We start from the raw sequence: 14910 nt of genomic DNA on the forward strand, positions 1-14910 counted from the left end.
ACCCAAAGGCAGGGTGCCAGCGGGGTGGGAATGGTCTTTTTTCAGTGGTGCCCAGTGACAGGACAAGAGGGAACGGGCACAAACATGAACACAGGAAGTTCCATCTTAACATGAAGAGGGACTTCTTTCCTGTGAGGGCGGCAGAGCACTGGCACAGCTGCCCAGAGAGGGGGTGAGTCTCCCACTCTGGAGCCATTCCAAACCCGCCTGGACGTGTCCTGTGCCACTGCTGGAGGTGCCCCTGCTCTGATGGGGGGTGGGACTGGGGGAGCTCCAGAGGGCTCTTCCACCCCCACCAGTCTGTGATTCTGTGTCCTCCTGGAATCCCACTCAGCTCCAGCTGCTTTCTGTCCTCTGTCTGGCTGAGAGCACCGTACCAGATTCCAGGGAAGTGACGATAAATGCTTTCATCCTTCTGGTTTCTAGGCACTGGCTTTAGCAATCAAAGAGGCAAAACTACAGCATCCCGACATGCTGGTAACCAAAGCTGTGGTATACAGAGAAACAGAACCTTCTCCAGAGGAAAGGGACAAGAAACCTCAGGTAGGTGGAGAAGTTACCAGGTATGATTTCTACCTGCTGTGTAAGGGGTGGGTGCAACTGGGCAAGTGTCTCTGATCCCCCCCCAGCTACAGGTCGCTGCTGCTCGGCACTAAGAGTGGCCAGCAGTTCCAGGGTGACGGTGGCTCCGAGCATGGCCACCTGGTTGTGGTTAGAAAGCCCTGTGCCATACCACCAAAAGCAATTCTGCAGATGTCACCTTTCTGTCCTGCTCAGCAGAGGGGTCAGAGTCATTTGCACATAAGGAAGAAAGGACCTGCTTGTGCCCCTGGGGCGGGGAGGGAAAGAGGTGATACCAGTTTGGTGGGTGGGCTGAGAAACTTGGCTACAGGTTCTGCAAAACCAAAGTCTCAGACCAGTGTTTGCAAAAAAAACCCCAAAGTGGTTTCTTTACCCCCATTCAGATCCCCAGGTTGTCTTTTTATACGCACGCAGGTGCAGACAGCAGCGGACGAGGTTTGCACCTCCCCGCAGATGCCCCAAAGCAGTCGCAGACCCAGACATTTCCTCTCAGGCTGGAGGAGCCCTGCCCCACTCTTACCCCCTGCTCCGACCCCGTTCCTGCCCTGTTCCTGCCCGGTCAGCCGGGCTGCTGCAGGTCTTCGGTGGTGGCACAGCCCCGCAGACCTGTGTCAGAGCAGCCGAGGGGCAGCGGAGCGTGGTGGAAAGGAGAGGGGGAACTTCCGAAGGCAGCTTCGCTGCCGGAAAACATATGAGGAGCTCTGTCAACAGCCAGGTGCCTTTCGAGAGGCCTCTTTGGAAAAGTGATTTGATGTTTCTTTATTGTATGAAGATTTTGTTTGCCAGCTTTTAAGCTTGGAAAAGCGACCGGCTCCATTGCAGCTTGGAAGGTCAGAAGAGGCTCTTGCGCCTGCCTAACCTTAGCTCTTACGGCACAGTACAATTTAGAAACTTCTGCGTCACTTAGGGAGCCACCCAGTGTTAACTGAGTGGCTTAAAGTAAGGGAGTGGTGACTCACCGTTATCTCCCGCATATTCCAACACCAGCCCAGTGAATTAAGAGTTCCTGCTAATTACCGGAGGTCCTGGTAGTTAAGTGCAAACTGCGGCCCCAAGTGTTTGCAGATATACTGTCCGGTGCCCTCATACAAAGAGGAGCCCTTTTATAGCCAAAGGAATGGGCACCCCGTGACCGGTCGTTTCCATCTGCCTTGTACAGGAATCTTGACCACAATGTTGGTGGAAGTCGGCATCTGTATTCAAACCTGGAGAACAGCGGAGAAGGAGCCTTCATGCTGGATTTGTCAGCAAAAGACATAGACATCCTGGCTGCAACGTTCATGGCGAGAGACAAAAATTTTTAAAAAAGGAATAGCAAATATATTATATATATATATACATACATACATATATATATATATATAAAAACAGGAAACAAAATGCATCCTTGCACTGCTGCTATATGCTGGAAATGAATAGCAAACACCACCACCAACAAAGCCAACCCTCTGCAGATAAATTGAAGAATTTACTGGATTGGTGATAAAATAAGATTTAAACCATCATAATAATAACAGTAATATTGTTAACAACACAATAAGCCACCATCTTGCATGTTACATTAAAGGATACACAATCATGAGTTCATTTGTTGCACACTGAATGGAAAGGAAAACTGCTTTGCAACAAAGCAAGAAATAAGCAAACTGAAATAAAAAACCACAAGCAGAAGCAAAACCATTCCCCACCTCTGGAAAGAAGAGAGAAAAACACTGAATTTGTTACCTTAGAGTTATTTTCTGATTTGCAAGTGTCGTTTCGCCCTTCTCCTCATTCCATGCTGGTTCTTTTGCATCTTTTGGGGTTACGTTAACTCTTCCCCTTCCGTTCCTTATCTTCTTCTCTGTGCACTTGTCCAACCTCTTGTTCTCTGAAGGTATTTAAGAATGGATTTCATTTCAAACAAAACAAATGATATGTATATGGTTTCTCATTTATAAAAAAGCAGCCTGTAGGGGTTTCATATGGATGTGCATTTAAGTTATGTATATTATTATATATAACGAGGGGGGAGGGAGGGAACAATATTGAAATAATTCAACAGTGCTGGTAAATATGATGACGACATTTTTAAATTATTAACACTTTGATTGACTGTGGTTGGTGTATTTTGAGACTCTTAGATCACTCGTGGGACTCTCGGTCCTGCAAGAAGAGAACGGGGAAGATTTCAGCCACTGCTGGTTTTGGGGGGGATGGGGGAAGGGGAGAGGGTGAGAGACGGGAGATGTCCCGCCAGCTGATCTGCAGGGTACGGTGGTTGGATTCGGAGGGTCAGTGGTGACTTGGAGGGGCAGGGAAGGAGGTTGAGGCTGCGGCTTTGGCAGCTGTAGGCAGGATGGTGTCCCCGGCCCCCAGCCAGACCCGCGGGAGTGGGCTGGGAGTAAGGTGGCAGCTGCAGGACCACGTTCATCGCTCCTCTCCAGCCCACTGAGCTGTGCTGGTGGTTGGGGTGGTTTTGCTTTGTTTCTGGATCCCAGTAATGAAGTTACTTGAGCTTTGTAGTAGGGTGGAAGGCGGAGGGGTTCTGTCTGCCCTGCCTCCCCCACTGCCCGGGGTGTGATGGCAAGGGCTGCCCGAGGTGCTGCAGGCTGGTGACAATGATGGCGGGGAGATGGCAGTCCTTCCCCCGACCTGCCTGGGGATGGGCAGGGGAGAGACCGTGCTGTCTCCATCACAGCAGAGCGTCCCCAGCATCCCAGGCTGGAGGAAAGAGCCCAGGCGCATGTTGAGGAGGTGTCAGTGGAGCTGCCTTCCCCCAACTCATCCCAGCTCGGCCTTTAGCCACCGGCTTCCTCTACGGCTGCCTTTGGAAGGGGATCATGGGCCAAGCCCAGGGCCTCGTACACTGTGAACCAGGCAGTTAGGGTAGACTCGGAACCAAAATCAGAAAGGAAAGGAAAGAAACGGGTTTCCTTCTTGGAATCGTCTCTAGCTCCTGCAGAAACAGAAGGGCCCACGATTCTGCACCATTTTGCCTTTAGTCTCCCACCCCTCACACAGACCGTGCCCAGAAATAGGCGCGTTTTGCCAGGTCCTGCAGCGACGCGGAGGGTGACAGCGAGCAGCAGAGCCCGTGCCGTGAGGGTGTTGTGGGCAGACCCCGCTTACCGCCTTTGCTGTCCGAGGAGACAGCCTGCGCCCTGGCAGCCGCGGTTCACCAGTTGCTTGCTAGTATGTCCCCATGAAGTCTGTTCTCCTTCTGGCAGAGCGGTTTCTCCCACAAGCGTGAAAGGTGTGAGCACAGGCTGCCTGAGAGGCGGACAGAGCTTCTGACTGGCAACAGTGCTGCCGGGTCGTGAGGGTCTCCCCAGCTTCCACCCGAGCGCCTTCAGCTGCCTTTAGAAACCAGACTCCCCAACCAAAAAAGAGTTAAGGCAGTTGCAAAGAGACTCCTTTTCTCTCTTTTCTTTTTTTTTTTTTTTTTTGTTTTTTTTTTTCCAATACACCCAAACCAGCTGTGATCAGCAGTGGCACTTTCAAGAGAGAGGCGGGTGGTGCTGGTGTTCATCAGCACACTGTGTGTTTCACACCCGGAGGAGCCCACCTGGCTTTGACACCTTTACAACCCACCAGAGGCTACTGCGAAACTAGATACTTGCTTTTGATGTTGTGTACAGTTATAAAATCGAAGGTTACTGTTAAAATTAGTGGCCTTACACAGTTAGACTTGATGTGCGCTTGGACTGAAATGAGTTATGTTTGGAGTGAGCAGATCCAGTCCCTGGCTTCCGCGGTGTGTTTAATGGGTGGCAGCGTTCCAAAACTTTTTTTAAGGGGGGTAAAAAAAAAAAAAAAGGAAAGAAAAAAGCTTGCTGCTTGTTTGCCTGGCAAGGTGTGGGTTTCTGCTGCTCAGCAACAACTGAGGCCCTCCGCGGGCTCAGCTCCCCCAGCCTGCCCATCACCTTGCTCTGTTTCTGATAGCTGATCACTGCTTGTTTTCTTCCAGGGGCCTTTCTGTTGAAAGGGGTGGGAGACACGAGTGCCTGTTTTTACCCGATCCCACAAATTCATTCCAAACCGGGCCTGCGATTGCATGAGTAATAATAACAGTAACAATAATAATAATATTTATTTTTATTTGAGAAGCACCTTACCAACCAACTGCAACGCTCTGATGTTCCTTCACTAACTCTCTTTTTCTCTTCCCTTGTTCTCCCTCTCCCCCCTTCGGTCATACTCCTTTTCAGTGCTCGGTGGTGTATGCGTGTGTGCTCACTGTTCTCGTATTCAATAAAAGTGAAATAAATGTGTTTGATGCTAAATCAGCTTGGGGCCTCAGTGGACTCTTTCCAACCAAGAGGATGGAGAAGTGAAGGGGGGAACCTTGTAACCAGGGTCTCGCACATGGAAATACTGGACTCTGCTTTGTCTGAAGCGAAGATGCTGCTGGGTTGGGTATTGCAGCTGGTGGAGCTGGGGGCGGCAGCGTGCGTTGGCTGCCGACCCTCATACGCAGGTGTGGGGCAGCAAAGGAGGTTGTGAGGATGCTCAAAACGCAGAGAGAGGTGGTGGCAGCGGTTCCTGAGGAGCCTGACTCTGTCTGTCATGCTGGGAGGGAGGATGTGGTGCTGAGAGGGCATTAAGAAGGACATGGACCTTTTGGAGCAGGGCCAGATGAGGCCACTGAAATGCTGCAAGGGCTGGAGCCCCTCTGCTGGGAGGACAGGCTGAGAGAGTTGGGGTTGTTCAGCCTGGAGAAGAGAAGGCTCCGGGGAGACCTTAGAGCCACTTCCAGTGCCTAAAGGGGCTCCAGGAGAGCTGGGGAGGGACTCCTGATCAGGGAGGGGAACCATAGGATGAGGGGGGAACGATTTTACACTGAAAGAGGGGAGATTTAGGTTGATATTGGGAAGAAATTCTTTCTTGTGAGGGAGGTGAGCCCCTGGCTCAGGTTGCCCAGAGGAGCTGTGGCTGCCCCATCCCTGGAGGGGTTCAAGGCCAGGTTGGACGGGACTTGGAGCAACCTGGGCTGGGGGGAGGTGTCCCTGCCCAGGGCAGGGGAAGGGAACGAGGTGGTCTTTAAGGTCCCTTCCAACTATTCTATGATTCTATGGTGTGTCTCGCTGCAAGGGTCTCCGTGCGTCTGTCCCACTGCAGGGCCCTCAGTCCCTGGCTGGGAGGAGTGGGGGGCAGGGGGGAATGGCTGCCAGCTTGGGGGGTGGGTGTGGGGGAGTGAGACCATCTTTGGGAGGCGTTTGGTCAGAGGGGAGCAGCCACAGAGGGCCCCGGGAGGGCCAAGGGGAACAACTGCCGGGTTTGGTGTCTTGGGAGCCGCGAGAAGAGGGACGGAACCTCCGTGCCCGGAACCGAGCGCCGCCCGGGCGCTTTTCGGGGCGGAGCGGGCGGTGAGGAGAGGGCCGGGGGCGCCGGCAGCGGCCTGCCCTGCCCTGCCCTGCCCTGCCGTGCCATGGCGGCCCCGCGGCTGGACCCCGAGCTGGCCCGGCAGCTCTTCTCGGAGGGCGCCGCGGTGGTGGTGCTGGGGCTGCCCGAGGGCGCCGAGTTCGGCATCGACTACAGCGCCTGGGCCGTGGGCCCCCGGTTCCGCGGCGTCAAGATGATCCCGCCGGGCCTCCACTTCCTGCACTGCAGCGCGGGGCGGGCGGGCGGCGGGCGGGAGACGGGCCCGCGCACCGGCTTCTTCCTCAGCCTGCGGCGGCGGGAGGTGCGGGTGCTGCGGTGGGACGCCGCCGGCGAGGCGGTGGGGCTGGCGGCCGCCGGGGAGGCCGAGGCCTTCCGAGAGAACCTGCAGGAGATGGACAGGTTCCTGGGGCCCTACCCCTACGAGACCCTGAAGAAGTGGGTCTCCCTCACCAGCTTCATCAGCGAAGCGGCCATGAAGAAGCTGCAGCCGGAGAGCGGGCGGATCTGCGCCTTCTCGGAGGTGCTGCCGGTGGTGGCCGGGCGACACACCAGAGACCGGGCGGAGCAGCACCTGCCCCGCTTCGACGCCGAGTGCCGGAGCTACGCCGAAGGCATGGCGCGCCTGCCCCAGATGAAGCCGAAAGCCGGCACCGAGATCAGGTTCACGGAGCTGCCGAAGCAGATGTACCCCGAGGGTGCTACTCCGGAGGAGATCACCAGGCACAGCATAGACCTCAGCTACGCTCTGGAGAAGGTGATCAGCCAGCGGTACGCCGGCCAGCCTCTGGATCTGCTCGGTGAGTACCGCGTATCGCCAGGTAGAGTCCCCAGGTGCTTTCATAGAATCATAGAATAGTTTGGGTTAGAAGGGACTTTTAAAGGCCACCTGGTCCAACCCCCTGCCATAAGCAGGGACATCTTCAGCTAGATCAGGTTGCTCAGAGCCCTGTCCAACCTGGCCTGGAACGTTTCCAGGGATGGGGCATCGACCACCCCTCTGGGCAACCTGGGCCAGTGTCTCACCACCCTCGGCATAAAACATTTCCTCCTTATATCCAGGCCTGAATCTACTCTCCTATAGTTTAAAACCATTGCCCTTTGTCCTATCACAACGGGCCCTGCTAAAAAGTCCGTCCTCATCTTTCTTATAAGCCCCCTTTGGTAATGAAAGACCGCTATAAGGTCTCCCCGGAGCCTTCTCTTCTCCAGGCTGAACACCCCCAACTCTCTCAGCCTGTCCTCCCAGCAGAGGGGCTCCAGCACTCGGATTATTTTTGTGGCCTCCTCTAGACCCTCTCCTGTTCTGGGAGAATAAAGTAACTTCTCTGTAAAATGAGAGTCCCGGGATGAAACCTCTGCACCTGTTTAGTGGGCCCTGTTCCTTGGTGCCCTGAGGCATCTCTCTCAATCACAAGACAGAAGTTTGTGAAGTTTTTAGCAGCTACAGGGCCTGTTCCAGTTGCACTGGCACAAGGATGTGGTGCTCGGTGTCCGGAGCTGCCAGCCTGCCATATTTGCCTTTTGCTCCTGGGTGCTCTGCATGGTGCCCAGATTGCCTCAAATTAAGTCGACAGCAGCAGTTGCAGGTGGTCGTGAGCGGCATCTTGCGCGAAGGGGGGCGGTCATCTGGCACCAGCCTGGCAATTTGCCTCAAGTGAATCTTTGAGGACGGAGCTTATGGAGTCCTGGAGCATTCAGTGGGACTCAGCGTGGCAATTTTCAGGTTCTTGTTCCCCTTTCAGTGGTATCGGATCTCCCAGCAGGCGGTTCCCGTCCCCTCCCTGCCTGGAGTGGTGGCAGCTCTGCTGCGTGCTGCTGGCGACTCTCCGTGGCAGCGTTTGGGGTTTGCCAGCCCTGCTGCAGGAGACATCCACAGCGAGGGCCGTGGCTCCCGCTCGCAGGGTGTTAATTACTTGCCAGCCTTTTTTGGCAACTTGTGATGTGAATAAGTATCAAATCTGTGGAGGTCCTGAACCTCCTGTGGAGGTTTTGTCCCATGGCAGGATGGAGGGAGGGCTCGGGAACCCAGCTGAGCTGGAGCCTCAAGGCTACTGAGGTTTGGAATAAGCCTTTGTTTTTACTTTTTTTCCATTTTTCTCTATATTAACGTTGTACAACTTATTCTTTATCAAAATTATCAAAGACAACTCTAGGATATACAAAGAACCAATTGCCTTAGGAAATGGTGAGGCCATCATTCTGGCAAAATAGCTGATGCTGAGCGTCCAGTGAGATGAAACCTGGCTCTTAATTCAACGAGGAAGAAACATCTGTTAATGCACTGCTCGCCTCTCCCAGTGTTCCCACAGCCTTTGCACTCACGGGCAGTAGCATTTGCACTCCTGTGTGGCTCTGGAAACCCGGGCACAGGTGAAGCGAGTGCTTGCTGAATAACAGCAATATCTGACTTCTTATTTGACTGTTGTCTTGAGAACACGGATAACACTGGAAGTCCTTACGTGGCTGTGTACTTTGATTGCCAGTAAAGTCACTCTCCAAAGATGGTAATTACAGTTACAGGTGGACCTGCTGGGTTGTGCTTTGCTTTTTCTCCAGCTGAAGAGCAGAGCACTAGGAAATAGTGTTTGGAGTATTGGTTGCTATTAGCAGAATCGCTGGAAGCGTGGAATGCATGTGCAAAAGGCAAACCCCAAGTTTTATGCAATCATTTACAGAGCTTTTGAAAGGACACGTACCTTGGATGTGTTTTTAGTCTTATGTGTGTTTTGTTTTGTTTTGTTTTCCTTTGCTGAATACGTGCAGCTGAGTTGCAGTTTGCTTTCATCTGCTTCCTGATCGGGAATGTATATGATGCATTTGAGCACTGGAAACGACTCTTAAACATCCTGTGCCGATCTGAAGATGCCATAGGGAAGTATCAAGACCTTTACATCAATCTCATTTCTGTGCTGTATCACCAGCTCGGTGAAATCCCAGCTGATTTTTTTGTGGACATTATCTCTCAGGACAACTTTCTAACCAGCACCTTACAGGTACGTTTGCGGCTCTCTCTTGAAAAATGGGAGTGGGAGGAGAGGGCATATAGGACACCAGAGCAAATTCAGGGAGAAGCTACAAAAGCAATTAAGCTACTATTGAGCTGCGTAGGAAATAGTGAGCCTATCTAAGCACACGCATATTTTCTTTTACTTTTTCCCTGTGTTATTTACAAAGAAATGCCATTTGCCTGTCATCTCAGAGTTTGGTCAGCTTAAGCTCTGCCTAGAAGAATCTAATGCAGTATAAAACTGAGTTAGTCTGCACGCAGAGAGGGCAGCAAAGTGGGGCAATGAGAGGAAAGGCTAGTGAAGATGGCTGCCACAGAGAATGGGGACTGTGTCATTTTTTAATTGTGTTTTCCGTGCAAATAGTGCTGAAAGTCGGTTGCTCCATTGGCATGGTTTTAGAGTTCTGGAGTGGTACATCTAATGCAACTGGACTGTACCAGCATACTTTGTCTAAAAATTTTTAAGGCCTTTGACTACATTAATCTGATGAGTTATGAGAGAGACTAAATACGTGCAAGATGATGTCTGTTTGTTTATTTTTTTTTTCCCAAATGCCATTCATTCTTTTAAAAAAACAAACCGAAAACCTTTAGCATAAAAGGCTGATGATGCTGATTTTTGGTCAGCATGAATGGTATGCTTAGTGTGCAGAGAAGTTGCCATGAAACTTTATCAAGCTTAGGGCATTGATAGTGTTTAAGAGGCTTTTCCATTCCTGTTAGCCTTAAGCAAAGCTGAAGATTTCCTATAATCAAGTTCTTATCGAGAGGGAATTCATGGTTTGTCCAAAATGCAGAAAACACTGCTTCTACTGAGACGGGCATGGGCAAATCTGCAATTCACTGGTAAAACCAGTTACTCCCACTGATTGTAACCTTGCTAACAGCTCAGCAGACTAATCAAAACTTGGTTTGGAAAGAAAAAAAAAAAAAAAAAAGGCAGCCAAAACCAGATACACTGGTGAAGTTCAGCAATGGAAACTTAATCCCAGCAGAAATAGTAGTAAGTTATGTTGCAGGTGCTTGACGCAAATTGGTAGTGCCTTCTCCTTTCTCAGGGAGTGGTTGCATTTTCCTATTTTTAACTCCAAGTTCTTGCTGTAGATTTGGGGAGAGGGAAGCTGTTTGTTTTTAATTCGCTGGGTAAAACGTTATGGGAAGCATTGTTTTAATCAAGTGGCTTTCTTCACTTTTTTTTTTAATTTGGATTCATAAAAGCCTCTATTTTATTTTATTTTTTTAATTTTTATTTTATTTTCGTCGGTGGTTTTTCTCCATCCCATTCCAGGACTGGGAAGCCTAGCTCTGTTTGCAGCACACTCGCAGAGCAACACTTTGCGCTGTCAGTTTACAGCAGTACAAAGAATGTGTCAACCGACCATTCTTTCCATCTGATGGGAGTTTTGGAAGCGCCCTGTCTGGCTGGTTATCCTTTGTTTTTGGATGCCTGAGTCTTGTATGCCCCTGGATTTCATCAGTCTGTGTATTTTACTTAAGCAGTGGAAGCTGATGCCTTTGGGTGGCTGTGCTGGCTTCAGCAATCACTGCTAAGCCCTAGCAGGAGTCACCACGTTTCTAGTAACAAAGAAATTTGCCTTATGGTTGAACTGAGCCTCTCCTTGCTAAAAGTTCTCCGTTTCTCTGCTCCTGTGGGATTTCCCTGATGAGCTGAAATAGTGTCGGGGAACCTCTGGGACTTGCCTCACCCAGTCGCTTTATGTACACAGCCATCAGAGTTAACAGTCTTAACTGGGTGTGGGCAGGTGGATCGGAAGAAGTGCAAAATGGTGTGTGTGGGGGGAGAGTATTATCTGTGTTAGCTTTTCTCAGCTTTGAATACAGCAACTTTATTTTTGGCGGTTGATCTAAGGCAAGAAGAGTACAGCGTAACCTCCACTGAATATGCAGCCCTAACAATGTTTAAAGACACAAAAAAAAATATTGATGAAATAACTAATTTAATGTGCAGTTCATTGAGGAGAAGTGGGAAGTATAATATTTTAATATTTTTTTTTAATAGCAGCCTTGCTGTGTAAAGGAGTTCTGTTATAAAGAAGCAGTTTCATGGTAGAATGAACAAGGAAAAGGCAAATGTTCATAAATGAAGTAATGAACTTTGCTGCTCATTGTCAGTGTTTTATCCAGCTGTCAGTAGGTCTCTCCCAAATAAGAGCCTGCTTTTTCTCAGAGGGCTTTCCCTTCGCTTCCATGGAGCAATGATTTTATTTTTTTTTATTTGGCTTTGAAATATAAGTTTCTTCCTATGGAAATTAATTCTGGATCACGAGGTCAGAAGAGGAGCAGAAGCAGGCTGGTGGGAGATGGGCTCCGAGGCTAAATGCCCTGTTTAATCATATGAAGGCGCTTTAACTCTCAAAGCGCTAATAGAAGCTGCGAATTTGTGAAAAGCGAATAGATTTGTGTGTGTTTGAGTGGTGGAGGGGAGCCGCCCTTAGAGGTTAGTCCAGATTTCAGTGCCCTGTGCTCAAGGGAACAGCTCTGCTGGGGATAACTGGACTTTTTCCAGAGAGGTCCCATTCTTCTCTTACCTTCAAGGTGATTTTATTAAGTTTCCTCTGTATCCTAAGGTGTTGGTGATACCGTACTACAAAAATACTTTGGGGGGAGTCTCCTGGTCCATCCAACCACGAAGAAGATGGGTAGCTGTTAGCCTTTTTCACACGTGCTGTAAAATTGGCTATGTGGCAAATGAAAACTGATAGTCTTTTCCTCCCCCCCCCCCCCCCCCCTTCTGCTCAGACATTTTTCTTTGCTCACACTTCAGAGTATTTCAGAATTCCATAGTGCATACTTAATTACATATATACTCCCGCTTGAAACAAAGTTATTACCTTAGTGCAAATATTTCTAACGCTGACTCAGTGGAGCAGAGGCAGGATGGCTGTCTTGGCTGTGGGGTGGGAGGAGGAGCGTAGGCTTTGTTTAGATAGCCCCAAAGCTGGAGTGGTTTCCAAGGTGGTGGGTCCGTTACCAGTGGCCTAACCTGAAACTTTCCCTGGTGCACCCTGTTGATGACATCTTTGTAGGAAAGAGATGCACAGCGTGTGCCGTGGCTGAGTTCTTACTGACCTCTAGTCTGTTCTTTTAGGTGTTTTTTTCCTGCACGTGCAGCGCTGCTGTTGACGGGACCCTAAGGAAAAAAGCTGAAAAATTCAAGGCTCACCTAACGAAGAAGTTTAAATGGGACTTTGAGGCAGAGCCTGATGACTGCGCTCCTGTAGTGGTAGAACTTCCTGAGGGTGTGCAGGTGGACTAAGCAAAATGGTCGCTTAGAAACAAAGAGCTTTTTAGAATAACTCTTTCTCCACATCTTCTCCAGCCTTGCAAGCTTCCTAAAGTCTGTTTCTGAAGCTGACTTCTCTTTCTGCTCTAGAAGCAGATGTGGAAAACCCAGGAGGATTCCTAACTTTGGGAGATCAGAATTACTGGAGGAGTTTGAGTATTGTCACGCGGCTGTTTCAGACACCTTGTTTTTCACCCTAGCTCTTCTGCAACATCTCCTCATTCTGTATTCAGCTGAGTCCTGGTCCCTTCTGTCCTCTTGGGCTGGAGGTGACACCCTGCTTGGAGAACATCTGTAGTTTACGCGTGAAGCCTTTGCTGCTCCGATTCGACACCTCCCGAACGAAGTGTGTAATCCCACGTGACTGGTCATTGCAGCTTTTGACAGCCTGAACCCAGGCTGTGAACTGAGCTCTGCTCTTTTTAGGCTCGCGTTACAGGGACGTAACCACAACTGTTTCAAAACCGTGTTGGGTGCTTGTGCTGCTTGCTGTGATTTATTGCAATGATGTCTTGTGGAGGGGGACTCAAAGCCACAGCAAAATTCCTTCCATTTCATACCCCCAATACTGAGGTATCTTATTCCTCCCATTCTGTTAAAGCCTTTTGTATTTACTGCTTACACTCTGTTTAGCCTGATGTAAAAGAAAGTTAACAGTTGGGTAACAAGAAATAAGAGTTATTGGACAGTAATCACCCAAGTTTTGAAGAAGACAGCCAGCATGAGATAAAAGGTCATACTTTCACGTGAACTGGATCCTCTGTTTTGTTTTAATTGGAAATCTAATGTATTTTCACTGGTGAAGGTCTCCTCTTTGTCCCCATTTCCCACAGGTAGGCTGTAAGAAAACTTGCGGTGCTCGTTCAGAGCTGCACGGGTTCTTAGTCCTACCACGCGCTTGTTACTTTCTCGGCTGTTAGACTCCTTCAGAAATTTGTCTGTATGCATGTCTAACAAGATAACGCTGTTAGTCTTTTGTAGTTCAAAATAAATCTCAAGAGCGCCTTGCCTACAGAAAACATCTGTATGAATAGTTTTTTAGTTATTTAGCCAAAGCTTATGGTACAGTGACGCTGCCCTCTCTTTTTCATTGGGATGTCCAGTGTCCCCAGAAGTAACATCGCAATGGTACCTGTGACCACTCGTAGTAAAATGGTCAATGGCGTGGCACAAAGCGCAGCGTGTTCTGGAAAGCAGGTATGTGATGAGGTGTTTCCAGATAATTGGGAACTTACCACAGGAATCGGCTGTCAGAAGCCCTTGTCTACTGCTCAGTGCTGTTTCCTCCCTTTCCTCAGGGGCTCTGCGCTCCATTACTCTTGTGTCTTTGTTTGTCTGCTTAAAATGCTCTCTGTATTGACCACAGGCCCTTAGGGGATGTTACTCCGATTTGGCAAGTGTTTTGTTCTTAAATCTTTCCATGCTTTCTTGTCCTTAACGCCATTGAGATGTTTTGTACTGTCCTTAACTGTGCTCTCTCTTGTTTTCTTGCTCTTTGTTTGTATCCGCAGGCAGCGCTGTCTTTGCGGTTGCCAACTGGACAAATCATTTGTAACGAAAGGTCCCAGCTTTGATGAAAGATGCCTTTGCGGTTTGTTGGCTCTTTGTACCAACCTGATGAGTGGTTCTGTTGCTTTGGAGCAGAACACCAATCACTGATGTAAGTAATAAGAAGCGAAGGCAGCATGGAGCCTGGGGACCTGCCTGTCTGGAAGGGAAAGGGGAACAGCGCGCCGTGGCTGCGGACCAGGCAGTGTCAGTGCTTTGCAGGCTGTCCTGGCAGTGCTCCCGCCGTGTTTGACGGATAGGTTAATTTGAGTGCGTCTTTGTTAAATCTCCAAAACAAGAACTGAGCATTTACTTCCAAAGTGTGTAACGCTCAGGTTCCCATAATGAACTACGCTTTCAGCAGCAGCTGAGAAAAGAGAATATAATTGTACTTCCGTTGTGCTTTCTTTTTTTCTTTTTGCAAGGTTGTAATAGGGAGAGGCGATATCTCTTATTAGACCCACAAAATAGGTGGGGAAGAAACAGGTGTTTGGGGACACAGTCCCTTTGTTAGGTGTGAAACAGAAGGAACAAACTTTCAGCTAAATACTGGTTGAGGTGTTCAGAATTCAACTCCATTATATGACTCGATTGCACACTTTGAGGGTAAAGGGAAGCTGGCACGTATTGCAACATATGCTGGATGTTTGCAAGGGGGGGGATTATAAATTTTGGGAGGGAAAAGAGTGCTGTTATTCCCATTGAAGTCAGCAGGAAGGAGGGTATAAAAAGAAAGTGGTGACATGTAATAGAAGGAGTATTTTCTTGCCCTTATATAGCCTTAGGCCAGTTATGGCTGTGATAGCGCTACCCCTTCTTCCAGCGAAGATGAATACAATGATCTGAAAGCAAAAGAGAGATTGTGTGTGTGTGTGTGTGTAAATATGCGTTACTGCAAGCTAATGAAGTGTAATATGTGATGTGTTTGCAGCACTGATTCAGCAATGAATTAGGGTCAGGACAAGCAGCTTTCGGTGCGTTGTGAAGTGGCACTGAAGCATGAGGTACATTGGCCTCCTGCTTATGTAGAGAGTTGTCCAGCTGCCAGAGTTGTGCAAGGCAGGCAAATTGGCATCAGTTCTGTCTTGTGACATGCTTTCACTGC

General features: G+C 49.4%; 2 protein-coding genes across 2 annotated transcripts in view; both read left to right on the forward strand.

Annotated features, from left to right (window-relative positions):
• EPB41L1 (erythrocyte membrane protein band 4.1 like 1) overlaps window positions 1-1873 on the forward strand; it is a gene marked incomplete at its 5' end in the record, with an annotated part of 29704 nt that extends 27831 nt beyond the window's left edge. Inside the window, 2 exons of the mRNA XM_082491070.1 lie at window positions 427-543; window positions 1742-1873. Of these exons, the coding sequence (XP_082347196.1) occupies window positions 427-543; window positions 1742-1750 (126 nt within the window). The 3' untranslated portion in view covers window positions 1751-1873. The remainder of the gene's footprint in view (window positions 1-426; window positions 544-1741) is intronic.
• A 4067-nt stretch (window positions 1874-5940) lies between these two features.
• Window positions 5941-13265, forward strand: AAR2 (AAR2 splicing factor). Its single transcript, XM_082491283.1, has 3 exons — window positions 5941-6743; window positions 8710-8939; window positions 12063-13265. The coding sequence occupies exons 1-3, from the start codon at window positions 5993-5995 to the stop codon at window positions 12228-12230; spliced, it is 1149 nt and encodes a 382-aa protein (XP_082347409.1). The 5' UTR covers window positions 5941-5992; the 3' UTR covers window positions 12231-13265.
• Window positions 13266-14910: the final 1645 nt, after the last annotated feature.

Source organism: Vanellus vanellus (assembly GCF_965231255.1).
Source record: "Vanellus vanellus genome assembly, chromosome: 15".
Lineage (NCBI taxonomy): Eukaryota > Metazoa > Chordata > Aves > Charadriiformes > Charadriidae > Vanellus > Vanellus vanellus.

Excerpts from the sequence above, each read along its gene's own strand:
- AAR2 (XM_082491283.1), top strand. The coding sequence starts at position 5,993 with ATGGCGGCCCCGCGGCTGGACCCCGAGCTGGCCCGGCAGCTCTTCTCG. Across the intron at positions 6,744-8,709 it reads CCAGCCTCTGGATCTGCTCG|CTGAGTTGCAGTTTGCTTTC; the intron begins GTGAGTACCGCG and ends GAATACGTGCAG. Across the intron at positions 8,940-12,062 it reads TTCTAACCAGCACCTTACAG|GTGTTTTTTTCCTGCACGTG; the intron begins GTACGTTTGCGG and ends CTGTTCTTTTAG.